Source organism: Gorilla gorilla, chromosome 17, assembly GCF_029281585.2.
Source record: "Gorilla gorilla gorilla isolate KB3781 chromosome 17, NHGRI_mGorGor1-v2.1_pri, whole genome shotgun sequence".
NCBI lineage: Eukaryota > Metazoa > Chordata > Mammalia > Primates > Hominidae > Gorilla > Gorilla gorilla.
The window spans coordinates 28,560,347-28,577,035 of record NC_073241.2 but is presented as its reverse complement, the minus strand read 5'-3'; the positions used below and the strand labels follow the sequence as shown (position 1 = coordinate 28,577,035).

The following is a 16,689-nucleotide window of genomic DNA, read 5'->3' as shown; positions in this document are numbered from 1 at the left end:
AAAACGGGAATAATAAACATTACTGTGATAATTAAATGTAATGCAGTTTCAAGTGCTTAGGATGTCTATTAAGCAATTAAACGCTGAATAATTATTTCAAAAGATGAACCTTGTCATAATTATTAAGAATTATAATTGAAAACCTAAAACCTTTCTTTAAACACTCTTCTGCCCCCAAAGATTGGGCCCCTGTCCTACAGCGTTATCTCTGTTGAGATTTTTGACTATAATCACTTTCAGATACTATGATTTTAAATTCAAGAGGAGGGGAAGAGAAAAAACGGGGAAAGCAAGAAGAGCTGAGAGAGGACTCTCTGAATGAAATCTGTGGGATAAACAGAAGTCAACAGGAAGATGGGTCAGTTGGCCTCCAATTATTATTCAGTTCAACCTCTCCATAAAAAGTCACATGTTTTATCTCTTCAGCTGCATGGAAAGATCTTGGAGGACAAGTACTCTTCCTTCAAGTTCTTTTAATCCTTCCCAAGAAACTGATTGCAGATACAAGGTATCGAATAAATGTTTACTGAATATTTTATCTAATTTTTACCAAAATATGAAGGTACATATTCCTATTTATGTCACGTAACTCTAAGATATTGATGCTTATTTCTTATAAAACTAAATAATAAAAACAGGCTGATCATGGCAGTTGGGCATAATTCTTGCTGGTTTCAACAAAAATTCTCAGCCTGTAAATGAAGATGCTGGTAACATCCCCAAATTATCATGCTCATTAGAATCATGGGGGTGCAAGCAGAAATCACAGAAAAGACTGGAGAAATGACCAAGAGATGAAATACAATAGGAAAAGATAACCCCCTTACAAATTTTTAAATGCCACATATTTCATTTTCGAATTATGCTGACCAGGATCTATTCAAGGTGCCTTATAGAGAGATGCAGATGTACATTAAAATAATAGTAGAAATTGTCCTTCCTGGAATGGAAATTCAAACACATGACTGACGTTTTGGCTCAACTCTAATTCTTCTACGTCTGTAGTAACAGGTTTAAATCCTATCACATCCCCTCCCCGGTGCCCCTGAAGACAAGCTACTTTATTTTTCTCATGCTTGTTTTAAATTGTTAATATCGCTTATTTTTTAAACTGTTGGTAAATTTAAATTAGCTCTTTAGACTACCAGAGCAATTTAAATGATTAAAATCAGTTTTGTTTAGACTTCTTTCAAAATAATATAAACGTTAATATCCAGTAATTTTCTTAAGTATGATGAAGTTACTCTGAATGAATACAGCCAAAATATGAACAACCTCTATTATAATACACAAACCTTTAGCGCCTAGTAATAGGGTCCCTCTTAAACCCAATACACAGCTTTGAATTGAAATGAAAACTTACTTGCAATTCTGGCACACTTTGCACTCAGGACATTGCCAACCTGCACGTTTTAATGGAGTAACCGCTATATCCAGGCACATTCCATGATAGTGCTGACCACAAGTAATACAAAAGAACTGATCTAAGAGGTCTCCCGGGCTGTCGCACACTGCACAGTTTGCATCTTCCTTCGCTATAATTAACAGTAAAACAATGAAATTGTTGTATAAGAATTTAATTTTTTTCTGACTATACAGTAAAATCATTTGAAAGGATTTGCATCATGAACCTTTCAGACATTTGAAGTTATTCACCTTGAATTGTCATCTAATCAGAAAGAGGCATCAATAAAAACACTGTAGGGTATTTAATCTAAATGTAACCACATTAAATTTAATCGTATAGTTTTGCAATTATTTGTGGCTATATCTACTTGAGACCATAAGCAGGTCTTCTTTAATTTTCTATTCCTAATGCCAATGATAATGCTGGACACCTAATTAATGCTCAATATATGCTCACTGGAAAGAACCAAACAAGGAAAATACCAACTAAGAAATGCTTTGCAGTGTAACATAAACATTTTCTTTGAATGTTAAATATATTTTGAAATTACAAAATCAGACAAGAGACAAAATTAAGAAACGTTAATATCAATTAGACTAAGATGCTTCTTAAGCAGAAACAGACTATTCAAATCACATAAGGGCTTTTTTTTAATTACTGGAAAATGTTTTATGTGGAAGAACATTAAAGACAGAAGCTACATATTCATACACAAACACATTACTTAATATACTAATTATATATTCTTCTATATTAATTTCTAGTTGTAAAAGCATTAAAATCCACATCATTATGGGCATCATCCATCCCTAAATGTGGATTAAAAGAAAATGTACTAACAGTTCTTTTACCATAGAAAACAGAAAATATAAGGATAAACTGCCCTGCGAAATATACAGTTAAACTTATGCATATTGCAAAATAAGAAGGAAAATAATGTATTCTAAAATCATACCAATCTTAGATAATGTATAAAAAATATGCCTGTATATAACAAGTATCACAAAGTATATGAATCTTTTCATTTTTCGAAGGTTTGATCATTCCTATCTACTATTCTGACTCATATGTTCTTTCTTTTCCAGTCAAGCTTATCATACCAACCTTCGATAATATATATAAATATGCCTGTATTTAACAAGTATCACAAAGTATATGAACCATTTTTTTTTCCTTTTTTTTTTTGAGACAGTTTCACTCTGTCACCAAGGCTAGAGAGCAATGGCGCGATCTAGGCTTACTGTAACCTCCGCCTCCCAGGTTCAAGGGATTCTCACGCCTCAGCCTCCCCAGTAGCTGGGATTACAGGCGTGTGCCACCATGCCCACCTAATTTTTATATTTTTAGTAGAGACGGTGTTTCGCCACATAGCCCAGGCTGGTCTCAAACTCCTGAGCTCAAGCAATCCTCCTGCCTCACCCTCCCAAAGTGCTGGGATTACAGGTGTGAGCTACCGCACTCAGACTTTTTTCCATTTTTTGAAAGTTTGGTCAATCCTATCAATTTCTCTCTGGCTCATACATTCTTTCTCTTCCAGTCAAGCATCTTGAAACAGAGTAAAAATATATTTCTTTTATTTGTACCGGAGTCTGCAAACTTTTCCTGAAAAGGGCCAGACAGTAAATATTTTAGGCTTTGTGAGCCATAGCAGTCTCTGACAAAAAGTCAGACCTTTTGTTTTTATTTACACTCTTTTAAAAATGTGAAAATAATTCCTCGCTTGAGGGCAGTACAAAAACAGGCTTCAAAATGTGGACGCTGGCTGGACCTCTGACATACTTCACGAAGGCTGGCTTAGCACCTAATACTCATCTGAAGCTACATTAGTGAGGCTGCCAATGCCCATAGGAAACCCGATTTAGTCTTTGGCTTTTTTGCACTTTGCAGCATTTGCATTGCTAGCCACTCCCACATTAAAACGCCCCTTTCCTTAGTTTCTATCATGGCAACTCTCTCCTAATTTCTCCTTAGTTTTCCCCCACTTTCATCTCATCCTCCTTTGTTGGCTTTTGTACCTATACAATCTTTCTAAATGCTGGAGTTTCTTAGGATTTCATCCTTTCCCTTCTTTCCTAATCCCCCATAGTTTCCCTTTGTGATCACATCAACTCTCATGCCATAAAATGCCACCATGATTCCTAAATCTGTATTATTGGCCCTAGAATTCTTTCATAAACCCCAAACCTTTATTCTTCAAGTCTTACTGGATCTCAATAGCCAGGTGTTCTAAACACTCAATCTCAACTGCTCTAAAGTGAAACTTTTTTAAAAACCCGAAACATCATCCATTTTTCTCAAGAATAGATAAAGGCAGAAACCTTAGTATCATTGTTGACTCTGAACTCAGCCCTGACCCAACACATCCAGCCAGATCCCAATTCTTATGTATTAAACTTCCTACACATCATTCTTCCTTATATGTTTATAGTTTAGTCTATCATATTAGGTTAGTGCAAAAGTAACTGCAGTTTTTGGCATTACTTTTAATGGCGAAGACTGCAATTACCTTTGCACCTACCTAATACTCTGTCTCGCTAACTGCAGTATCTTCTGCATCAAATCATCTCTACTTACGGTTCTGACATCCTCTCTAAATCATTTTCTACACATCCAGAACAATCTTTCAACAATGTAAATCTAATTGTTAACCTCTTTATAAATTAAAACTCCACCAATACCTCATTTTTCACCTAAAAGAAAATCAGAATTTTCAAGTATGAGGCAAAAAGGTCCTTATCTCCCTTTCCAACTGAATCTCAGAACCACTCACTATTTTGTGGTCATGGTGGGTTGTCTGCCATGCACCTCACATAGCATGCTATTCATGTCTGTGTGCTTTTACACATTCTGTTCCCTCTGCTTGAAATTTTGTTTTTCTGCTGTGCTCTCAGCCTTCAAAACTCTGCTCATGGCTGGGAACAGAGGCTCACGCCTGTAATCCCAGCACTCTGGGAGGCCAAAGCAGATGGATAACTTGAGGTCAGGAGTTTGAGACCAGCCGGGCCAACATGGTGAAACCCCATCTATACTAAAAATACAAAATTAGCAGGGTGTGGTGGCACATGCCTGTCCCAGCTACTCAGGAGGCTGAGGCAGGAGAATCGCTTGAACCCAGGAGATGGAGGCTGCAGTGACTAGAGTTTGTGCCATGGCACTACAGCCTGGGGGACAGAGTGAGACCCTGTCTCAAAAAAAAACTCTGCACATTATTTCCTGAATACCTATTACCACACCCAAATACCCATTTAGTAGTTGAATATTACTTTTACCCATATGCTTACAAGAAACTTCTGTTACATAATCATTTATTTACAGCACAACTCTGTGAATCCTTGAAGGACAGGGGCCTTAACTTTTTTAAATTTTTATCCCCAACTGCCTAACATGAATCAAGTCTTATTGAACATATTTTAAGTGAAGGACTTACTGCTAAAATCACTTTTAAATGGCTCTTTAAGTGATAGGCATTTAAAATAAATCATTAATCTAACAATGGAAGCATCATAAATTGGTTCATTTTTGATAGAAAAGACATAACTGGGATCTTATGTTTCTTAATATTAAGAGAGTACTAGTATTTATCTTTCAAAATATGTACATTGAAAAATTGATCTCTTTTTGCTCACCGTAAAACTTTTAAAAATTGGGGGAATACTCAACTAATTATCAGAAACTAATTATCAGATAATCAATTCATTTTTCTATTATACTCTCCTAGGAACACTAAAATGCTTCTGTGAAACTTTCTAGAGTTTGCTCCCCTGACACTTCAGGTTGCCATGGTAGCTACTAGCGACTTGTGGTTTCTGAACAAGTGAAATGTAATTAGTTCAAATCGAGGTATGCAGTAAGCATAAAATGCACACTGGATTCCAAAATCTTAATGGGGAAAAAGTATCTCAAAATTTGAAATATTACTATTTTGGATTACTGAATTAAATAAAATTTACTACAGTTGTTCCCAAATGTTTCCTTTTCCTCAAATTTTTAACATACCCACTAGAAAAATTACTTATGTTGCTCACATTATATTTATACTGCGCAGCACTGTTATATACAACAAAGTTCACTCTGCAACAAGACAACTGTCATTGTCACAAAAATCACTTTTTAGACTATGATGATCTCCACCAATTCCTTACTGACAACCTTGCTGTCTTATCTGATTACTATGGATCATTGGTAATAAATTAGTCAAAGAAAAACATCCATGTAATACATCTGGTGCAAAAGCACTTAATATGCCTTATGTGAAAAACAATATTATTTTTAAAAGCACTACACAAAGAAATGAGGTTGGTTCCAACCCTCCCAGTCAGGGAGAAGATGTGTGGGGATACTGAAACAACCTTATGGAGGTCATGTATAAGAAGATTATCGATACTACTAGATAGGTTTGGTGTCATCACAGAAATTAAATATGAATATTTAGACACACATGTCTGTAAGCCAGAGACATTAAGTTTAAAGCAATAATCAACTAAGAAATTTTTCTTTAAACAGTTGAAAAAGCAAAAAGACAGGCTATAACTAAAGATAATTTAAGAGGGGAGAGGAGTAAAATCCAGGTCTATTTGGCTTCTAAGATCAGGCTCTTGACTACTAATCAAATTGACTCCTCAGTAAACTTTACTAGTGATCAATGAAAGTGATGAGTATTTGAGTATACACAAAAGTAGACATGAAATGCCAACAGTGGCATACAATGAAGCTAAATGGAGTAAAGGGAGCAAGGTTCTTATGGCAGGAGAAAAGTGAGAGGAAACAAAATGATCATCTTTAGAGAAGGTCATTTCCTAAGAGACAGCTGTAAAAAGAGAAGAGATAAATAAAAAAGACAAAAACATTGAGCTTAAATTAGAACAGAGCTTATCACAGATCCTTAAACTTGATGAAACTATTGCTTAAGAAAGCCCAGACAACACATAAGAATAAAAGCATTGGTGAGCAGCAAGAAAAGTCAAAATAGCTGTCATATAGTGTAAATTGAAGAAGGACGAAATCAGCATTGCTTTCTAATTTCCATCACACCCTACCATCTGCCAATTTTCATTACTGGCAGGACACTGGGCTGAGTGATTTGTCTATAAAAGAGAATCTCTGGAAAGAAAAAATAAATCATGGATGTCATCCAAAAAGGCTAGACCATATCATTGGCAGGTAGATAAGAAAGGTCAGAAGACTGACAGAATTTAGGGTAAAAGAAAAGCAGCAGGACTTAATGCCAAGAAATACAAAGATAACCAAAGAAAAGAGGCTGGAGTTAAAGCTTAAGTGAAGTAAAAGGAATTAAAGCTAAATGATGAGTAAATACATTGAAGAACAGGGGGTGAATTAAGATATGTAGCATTTCCATGTTTAAACCTTGCAAAAACTTCTCATTGCAGGCTGAACAGAACCCAAACTCCTTCCCTTGCTTACAAGCCTACATGATCTAGCCTTTGTTCACCTTGACGATGTCTCTACTACCCCCACCTAGTAGGCTACTATGCTCCAAGTAAAATGACATGCTGTCTGTTCATGAATCATGCCAAGTCCACTCCTCAAGTTCTGTGTAGTGGTCTGTTCCCTCTCCCTGGAATGTTCTTTCCTCTTATCTTGCATGATTGGCTTCTTACCATTCACTTTTCCTATTCAGGAAGTATATCTGGTTGTATCTCCTAGATGGATTTTTAGTGTAAAATTTCCAGTCAAGGTTAATGTATCCTTGTATCATCATGAAAACAATGTTGCAACAATGACCAGCCATTTACCTATGACAGAACACCCTAAAAGTGTTTCCTGATGAAAATCTTGGCCTTCTTCGCAGATACTCTCTTTAGTGGATTTCTTTATAATGAGATGCATGATTTTGTTAAATTTCTCAACTTTTATAAAAAGATGTCAACCTTACTCCTAACTCAGTCAACTATCACAGCTACTGCTCTGCCCTTTAGGAAGCAACAGAAAATACATATACTCAATATGTATTATCATTCTCATAACTTAAGCCTTAGATAGGAGGTAAAATAACTACCCTTTTTAAAGCAATTAATATATACAAGGCCCAATGTTATGTGAATTCCATTCATTGTTTTCATTTAACCCTCATAATAACACTATGATTTCAGACAGTATCATTTTAAAAGCATAAAAAGTAACTCCTGCCATGACACACAATTAGGATAGGAAGAAATATTTATAAAAGATGTTAAAAAGGTGACAAAACATCCTATCTGCAATATTCTTTAAATTATATCCTTGGAACTTAATCCAAGATTATGATCGTCTTAACAGATGGGTCAGAACGCTGTGTAGTTAGAATGCACTGTTTAAGATCCCCAAGGAGGCCGGGCACGATGGCTCACACCTCTGTATCCCAGCAGTTTGGGAGGCTGAGACGGGCAGATCATGAGGTCAGGAGTCCGAGACAAATCTAGCCAACATAGCGAAACCCCGTCTCTACTAAAAATACAAAAAATTAGCCGGGTGTTATGGTGTGCGCCTGTAATCCCACCTACTTGGGAGGCTGAGGCAGGAGAAATCGCCTGAACCCGGAAAGTGGAGTTTGCAGTGAGCCAAGGCCATGCCACTGCATTCCAGCCAGGGTGACAGAGCGAGACTCCGTCTCAAAAAAAAAAAAAAAAAAAAAAACAAAGGAATCTAATTTAGTCATTTAGGCCTTGATTTTATACCACTGACTTAGTTTGAAGGCTGCTATAAGAAACAGCCCTATGAAACTGGTATTTTTCTACTGCAAGTTGGCTACTTTAAGACAATTTTTCATTGCATTCTATCAAGGGATGTCTTATTATTATACCATTATATCAAGTGATGTTATAAATAGTAAGAATCAGATTAAGGGCTCATATGTCCTTCTTTGTATTGACTGTTGAAAAGGTATGGGGCCAAATTTGTGGTTTGTCTGGAATTACATATTTTTGGGGGGTCTCTCTATTATCTTCATATTTATCCTATCTAAATTTTCCATTGCCAAATTTCCTTACTTATTTTTAGTTTTATCCTATTGCTCATGTATTTTTATGAGTCTCCATAAGTCTATTTTGGAAAAAGGCAGAGTACTCATAATTTTAGTATATCTTTTAGCTTTATGTTGCCATAAACCTTTCATTATATACATGATCAACAACAGCAAATTATCTCACCTCAGTATTTAGTTTATTATTTTACAAACTGATTTATGATTGCTAACATGTAACTGAAGGTATACACTATTAGAACACAGTTTTCAGTAGAAAGTAGCACTGCCATTGAGTAAAAAACTGTTCTAACATTAGAGCAACATTCTTATACAAGTTTGCATGTTGTTTACTGAGGTCTAAAGCATGACTACACAAAAGGCTGAATGAAATTCAGATTCTTACATACACATAAAATTGTTTTATTGAGATGACAAAGTATATTTATTATGCCACCCAGAATATAATCCACTCTGATAACTGCCAGTTTATGCACTTGCTGAAGTAACTCAGTACATAAATAGTAGCCACATCAGTCGCTGTGCATGAAAGTTCTTCTCTTCCAGATTGAAGAGTGTACAATCTAAAGCATTTTAAAACTTTAAATCCCTTATTAGCTTAAATATAATTTAAAATTTTAGTTTGCCTTACCTATAATTTGTCTGTACACTAGGTTACTAAGGGTGATATGATTACATATGTGGACACAAAATAATTTTAATGGAAAATGAAATTAGGGTACTCAACAAAGATAAAGGGTAATGATCATGTACACTAACCATATTTGAGATTAGTTTAAGCCTGGGGTAGCTATACTTATGTTTCACAGACCTGGAGAAGATAGGAAAGAAAGCTTTTATCAACATTGCTAAGGAACAGGTAAAAGCTAACATTAGGTAACTAAGAGGTGACATAAAAAAGACTGAATAAAATATCATGGAGGTTTCATAATAAGATTGGAAATTCAATAGACTAGGACAAAAAAGATCCCAAAATATACATGCTCATTGGGAAAACACATAGTAAGAAAAAGGAGAGATCTCTATTTAATGATACAATAGTAGAGTTATAATTTCCTGTATAATGTAAATTTCAAGCATTTAAACATTTTCATTGAATTATAAAATACTATTTGGAAAAGAAAGAAAAACAGCACAACTGCAGATTACAGATGACTAAGATAGATGAATCATGAAAATGTGCCAGCAGAGATTTCTATCACACCTATCAGGGATACACAATTTCCAAGAATTTCAGAAGTATTTTTTGTTCCTATTAACGTAAATCCTGAAATAACACCTGAGTGAACTGTCTTCTAATTCTTCAACTGGATGGCTTTTTAGTGTAAAAGATGTTGAATACTGATTGGCTTTTTAATAATTTTATAGTATATGTCAGAAATACTGCACAGTCCCTATTTACATCTTTCTACAGTGGTTTTTAAAATGTTTTAAGAATAAAAAACATGCAAACTTTATTTGATTTTTCTGAGGAAATAACTTTTTGGATTTAATTTCAATGAAACCGTTGATAACATTTCCCTCCCCAACAATCTCTGGCAACGATCCCTCAGATTTTAAAGATTATGTATTATTACCTTTTAATACAAGTAGAATAACACTCAGGGAATTTACAACATTTGTTATTTTCAGTAAATACATTGGTTGAAGTTTGAAAGTCTATCCGTAGTGAACTTACATCTTTCAGGAGCTTGGTCAATGTGTTCTGGACAAAGCAGGAAGATGTGACTGAAATCCTGAAAGGAGCCGGCTCCCGCAGCACAAGGATAATGATACATCTGGGTACATTTCTCTTCACAGCATTTGATAGTGGCCCCAAAGCGCTTACAAAATGCACATCGCTGAAAGGGGTAAAGGAGAGAAATCTCTTTATAAAACCTTGAAAAGGAATATTCAAATATAAGCTGGGAAGGTATAAAAAACTCTCTGTGCATCACAAGTAAACAAATTGAACCTGCAAAATATTAAACAAAAGATTCGTTAAAAATAATAAAATCTACATTACTCAATTTAGTGCCTCGTGTGCTACGAACTCATCCTTCCATTCAAATTAGAAAGTTAGAATTTCATTCCTTATATTTTCAAAAATAAATTGTGAAGCATTTTTGAAACAAAACCTAAAGATTTTTTTTTTAAAAGCAAATAGTAATATGGTTAAAGGGGCAGGTTTCTATATTGAGGATTATTATAAAGTTTTTAAATCCCACCAAAACTAGTAATAGGAACATATATTATTTATGAGACATATTACTATTTTTTACCCTGCCTAAAAATAAATACAAAATAAACTCATCAATTATAAGTTAACAGGGACACAAATGGTTAAAGACTCACAAAAAAAAAAACAACAAAACTACATACTTCAATGTAGCAATCAACTTCAAATTTCTTAACAAAAGATGGAAATGTGGGGGAAAAAATTAGTCATCTGGTATCTTTCCCATTTCAACCTGCCTCCATTATCTTGCAAGTGGTAAAACGCACAGAAATAAGCCCCAAAGAAGAGGGGCAGTCTAGGGCAAGTGAACACATAAGAAGTCAGAAGAAATTATGTAAAATGTTGCATTTACTTATTCAGTTTTCCCTTAGAATGATTCACAAACTCTTCCTCATTCTCCCAAGCCCATTTTGAGCATTATTTTCTTTGAAGAGAGTCTGATGGGCCCTGTACTATACAGTATTAAATCTCTCTGTGGGAAATGACTATCTAACATAAATTTTTGTTTACATCGTTACATGGTACCTACTTGCTTATGCCATTACATGATCAGTTTACCTTTTTCTCATCCTAATCCAAGATCCTTCAATTGAGGCAACATACTATCCTTGTATCCAAAGCACCAAAAATGCTGCTTCAAACAGGCCCTAATAGATAGGTGTTCCTATACATATACCAAAAAGACTTAACTTTTGGTGATCTTGTTTGTGAGTGTGGCTCATAAACAGCTTAGCTGAGATAACTGGAGCCTCACGTAGCAGAGACAGTTGGACCCTGCTAACATTACTGTGGATATCTTCACATGTTACTACACTGACTTTATATTCTGCTAATTAACCAGGGACTACAGTAGTTAAAATTATAATTGTTTTCAATGTTTTATGTGTAAATCTGTATCTCACATACTATCAAACTCTTCATCACTGTCATCAGTCTACTGCATTGAATCAACGTAACAAAGCTAAATGACTCCTGAGGGCTGAATCAGAAAGAAGAAAAGAAAGAGATACAAAACTTTGGCCGGCCCGGTGGCTCACACCTGTAATCCCGGCGCTTTGGAAGGCCAAGGCGGGCGGATCACGAGGTCAGGAGATCGAGACCATCCTGGCTGACACAGTGAAACTCCATCTCCACTGAAAATACAAAAAATTAGCCGGACGTGGTGGCGGGCACCTGTAGTCCCAGCTACTCAGGAGGCTGAAGCAGGAGAAGCTTCTAAATAACTCATGAACACTAATTACTGTTGTGACACTTTAATTTTATATAATATTTATAAGTATACAGAATAACATTTCAGTGGTATTTTGGCACTCAAGGGTATTAATGCATTAGAAACACAGAAAAAAAATAAATATTTGTCTTCATTGATAAAGTGTAATAACCAGCTTTTACAAAACAGGTAATTTTTTATATTGTAACTCCCAAGGTATCTAAATATGTTTAGTGCATTAACAGAACCCAGAATTAACTGCAAATACAACACCTTGGTAGTCTAAATGTCCAAACAGAAAGGTCACATAAATGTCGAAAGAAAAAGTACAATCTGTTGAAAAATGTTTGTAACAACTCATTAACATAACTAATTTCTGCTAAATTGTTAAAATCTAAAATCGCTTATTTTGATACCATATGGCAAGTTTTGCAGAAGCCTTTTGCACTAAAAATAATCTTGGCAGATAAAATATAATGAGAGGTAAGTATATAATAACAGAAAATAATTTAAATTGACCAGCTTCTCAATGTCTTTCTCATTTTAGAAACACCAATATGTTCTCTTAATCATATCTGCAATGAAAAATATTATATTAGCTAAACTATTATGAAAAGTACTGGAATATATCTAACATACTAATTTACAATCTCATATAAAGATATCAGTGAATAAAAGAAGGAAAATAAAACACTACATTTAGGGGAACGCCTCAAACCCATATGTTACAATTAAATAGCTAATGAAGAGCACTCGGCATTAAAAGAAAATGTTTACTATATATACACAGTCTGGAATGTATCTTCCTACACCAAATAAAAAGGACTTGTAAAATCATAGACAATATCAAAGAATAGATTTCTACAGGGAACTTCTCAAATGTCAACACTCTTATATACTACACATAAAAGAAATCAAGCAAGTTAAGATATTAATAATATAATAAGTAATATATAATACATAAGTAACAATTACAAAGCAAATTAACATTTGGGGAGGAGGGATAAAGTAAACAGCTCTTGGCCGGGCATGGTGGCTCACGCTTTTAACACCAGCACTTTCGGAGGCTGAGGCAGGTGGATCATTTGAGCTCAGGAGTTCGAAACCAGCTTGGGCAACATGGTGAAACTCCATCTCTACAAAAAATACAATAATTAGCTAGGCATGGTGGCATGCACCTATAGTCCCAGCTACTCATGAGCCTGGGGTGGGAAAATTGCTTGAGCCCAGGAAGTTGAGGCTGCAGTGAGCTGTGATCACACTACTGCACTCTAGCCTGGGCAACAAAAGTGAGAACCTGTCTATAAAAATTAAAAAAAAAAAGCCCTTAAATGGTTTATCAACTAAATGGTTTATTTGAATCAATAATGAAAATTCCTAGACAGCATTTTTTCTTTTTACTTCTATTCATCATTAAAAAGACAGGGAGTAAGAAAAGGAAAAAAAGTAACATGTTATAATAATATTTTCCCATATTAATGCAAGAACACAATAACAACAACAAAAATTCAGTGAGAACTCATATTACCAATTTTAAGAATGAGTCTGAGGAATTTTGAAAACTTTTATTTAATAGATTGAAATAATCTGTCAAAATGTATCTATAAAACACAACAGAATGAACAAAATTTCTGAGATTAAAGTTGTATCATAAAAAAATACCAAGAAGTTAAATATTCCACAGTTCATTTAATTAATTATCCAGTATTTATTCTGTACCAACTATAGCAATGGTTTTAAGCTACGTGCTCTAATAAATAAGTATTGTAAGGCTCCCCATGCTCCAAATTTGTTTTTAATCTTCACCAATCTGTTTCCAGTGTTAGGCAACTAGGATTCTCCCAGGATGCAGTAATAAAGAACAAAGATGGAAAGCAAGAGAAAGAGGTAGAATGACATGAAAATCTGATCCAGAAGGTGCAACGTCTGTTTTACATGAGTACCAGAAAGGGAGAAAATAGGAGGGATGATAATCACCAAAATTCTAAAGGAAAAGTTATGTATATATCTAATAATAAAAGCTAACATTTAATTAAGCATAATCCTCATTCAACAGATGAGGGACCTAAAACCCAAAGAGTCATTATCACTGTTCCACTTATCTCTATATCCCTACAAAAATACTCACTCTTGATCTGTAACAATGCCTCCTTAAACTCCCTGAATGGCAGCTTCAGGTAAAAACTTCCCAGAAAGTTTGAAATAACAAGGATAGAAGGAAAATTCTTGGAGCCACATAAAAAAGGAAACAGATCATTACAAAAAAAGAAGAATCGGGCATCAGTTCTCATTACCAATACTGAATTAAAAAGAAACCCCCCAAAAATCATTATTTTCCTAGGTCTATAAAAAATTATTTAAAACCAAAATTTTAATGTCTGTTAAGCTAACATTCAAGTCCATGGATAACAAATGTAAATAGGTTAAATTCTCTAGTAAAAGGCAGCAATTTTCAAAATATGCAAAATATACTACTTAACACATACACATATTTTACATGTAACTATACTACAGACTTCATTTATGTATGTGTGTGTGTGTGTGTACACATATATAATATAAAATGAATGAAATACTTTGGATATTTGTCCCCACCAAAATTTCATGTTGAAATGTAATCCCCGATGTTGGAGGTGGGGCCTTATGGGAGGTGTTTGGGTCATGGGGGCAAATCCCTCATGGCTTGGTGCTGTCCTTGCGATAACGAGTGAGTTCTCACAAGATCTGGTTGTTCAAAAGTGTATGGCATCTCCACCCGTCTCCTTTGCTCCTGTTCTTGCTATGTGAGATGCCTGCTCCCCCTTCTCCTTCCACCATTATTTCAAACTTTTTTTTTAAATTTATTATTTATTATTTTTTTTCTTTTCGAGACAGAGTTTCACTCTGTTGCCGAGGCTGGAGTGCAATGGCCCGATCTCGGCTCACTGCAACCTCCGCCCCCCAGGTTCAAGCGATTCTCCTGCCTCAGTCTCCTGAGTAGCTGGGATTACAGGCACCTGCTACCGCACCCGGCTAAATGATTTCAAACTTCTTGAAGCCCTCACCAGAAGCAGATGCCAGCACCACACTTCCTGTACTGTCTGCAGAATCATGAGCCAATTAAACCTCTTTTTGTTATCAATTACCCAGCGACAGGTATTTCTTTACAGCAACACAGGAGCGGCTATATATATATATATACTCATACATATGCACAATGCACAGTGACATACACAATTCAAAAACAGACTTGAGGGGAAAAAACACAAACGCTATCCAAAAAATGCAGGTACAGCAATAATTTCAAAGAAACAGAATTTAAACTAAAAAGCAGTGAACAAGTCAAAGATAATAATTCATAATAACATAAGTTTTATGTTACAGTGTAAATTCCAAAAGAAGCCATAGTCATTAAAGATTATACACCTAATAAATATATGTCACATGTAGAAAGTAAAGCTGAGTAGAAATAACATGCACAGATTAGACTTTAACATAGCTCTCAAATCAGGATATTAAGTAGATATGAAATAAATAATAACAATGATCGGGTTTGATTCAAACAGACACATAAAATACACACAGATCTCTGAATTCCAAAAATAGAGAAAGCATTCTATTCAAATGTACATAGAATTTTCAAAAAAAAATTCACATGTATGGTCATAAAGAAATGTCCACATATTTTAAAAAGCAGGTATTTCCTAGGTTATATCCAGTAAAAGCAGATGCGTCCCTAGACCTAATACAATAAAAATTAGAAATTCACAATATAAGGAAAAACTTCCAAATCTATCCACCGGCAAAATTTAAAAGTCCTTTCTATATAACGGCAGAGTTTCAATCAAGAAGAAAAATCATGTATTATTTTTAAATGATTAAGAAACATCAAAAAAATCTCTGAGACGTGGCAAATGTGGTATTCAGAGGAAAAAAATATAGCTTCAAACATGCAAAACTGTAAGACTAAAGAATTACAATAAATAATGCCCGATTCAAAAATTAAGCCAATAAGAATCAACATATAATCCATGAGATTCGCAATCTAGGGAAGTAAACCCACCCTAATACTGTGTTTGTTAAAATGCTGTTAATGAGATCCGAGGTTTAAACAACTGTTCACTTTAGAAAGTGAAATAAAGCTGACTGAAATAAAACCTAATCTATGAAATTATTCTGTATATGAATTGACCTGAAGTAATGAACAGTTCAATGACTGACTCATGACTCTTGTTCTGGTCCAGGCTAATCATTCTAGTTGGCATACTATTAAACACACATTTCTGATTGAAACATCTGCTAAAAAATAACATCAAACGACATTACAAAATCAAAATGGAGACTGCTAAGAGTGGGATTTTTCTCCTGCCAGTATCTTTCCTTTCTGCCACATCCTCCTCCCTGCTGCCACAGCAATCTTTCTAAAGGAATACAAATATATTCTGAATCACACGCAAACCCCTCAATACAGAATGTGTGGTAGGCAGTATTCTAAAATGCCCGCATACCACCAACCCCACCAAATTTCCTACCCTAATACAGAGGCTGTAAATATGATGAAATATCATGGCAAGGATAATGCCATTAATATATTATATGGCAAAGGAATTCTGCAGATGTGATTAAAGCCACCAATCAACTGCCTTTCAATTAATCAAAAGGGAGATTTGCCTAATCTAATCAAATAACCTCTTTGAAAGTGGAGTTTTCTCCAGCTAGTAGCAAAAGGGAAATTCATAGCAAGGGAACATTTCAATACACTGTTTGAAATACAGTGTATCTTTGAAGATAAAATACAAATCTTTGAAGATAAAAAGAGCCAGGAGCAAAAACCAAAGAGTGGCCTCTAGGAACTGAGAGTGACCCAAGCCAATAGGCAGTAAGAAAATGGTGAG

The 16,689-nt window shown here is 34.9% G+C and overlaps 1 protein-coding gene across 1 annotated transcript in view; it reads right to left on the bottom strand.

Annotated features, from left to right (window-relative positions):
- Positions 1 to 1,375: 1,375 nt before the first annotated feature.
- The window catches only part of LOC129528228 (B melanoma antigen 3-like), a 50,727-nt gene continuing 35,413 nt past the window's right edge, over positions 1,376 to 16,689 (bottom strand). The window contains exons 3-4 of the mRNA XM_055368040.1: positions 10,066 to 10,228; positions 1,376 to 1,535 (exon numbers count right to left, since the gene is read on the bottom strand). Of these exons, the coding sequence (XP_055224015.1) occupies positions 1,485 to 1,535; positions 10,066 to 10,228 (214 nt within the window). The 3' untranslated portion in view covers positions 1,376 to 1,484. The remainder of the gene's footprint in view (positions 1,536 to 10,065; positions 10,229 to 16,689) is intronic.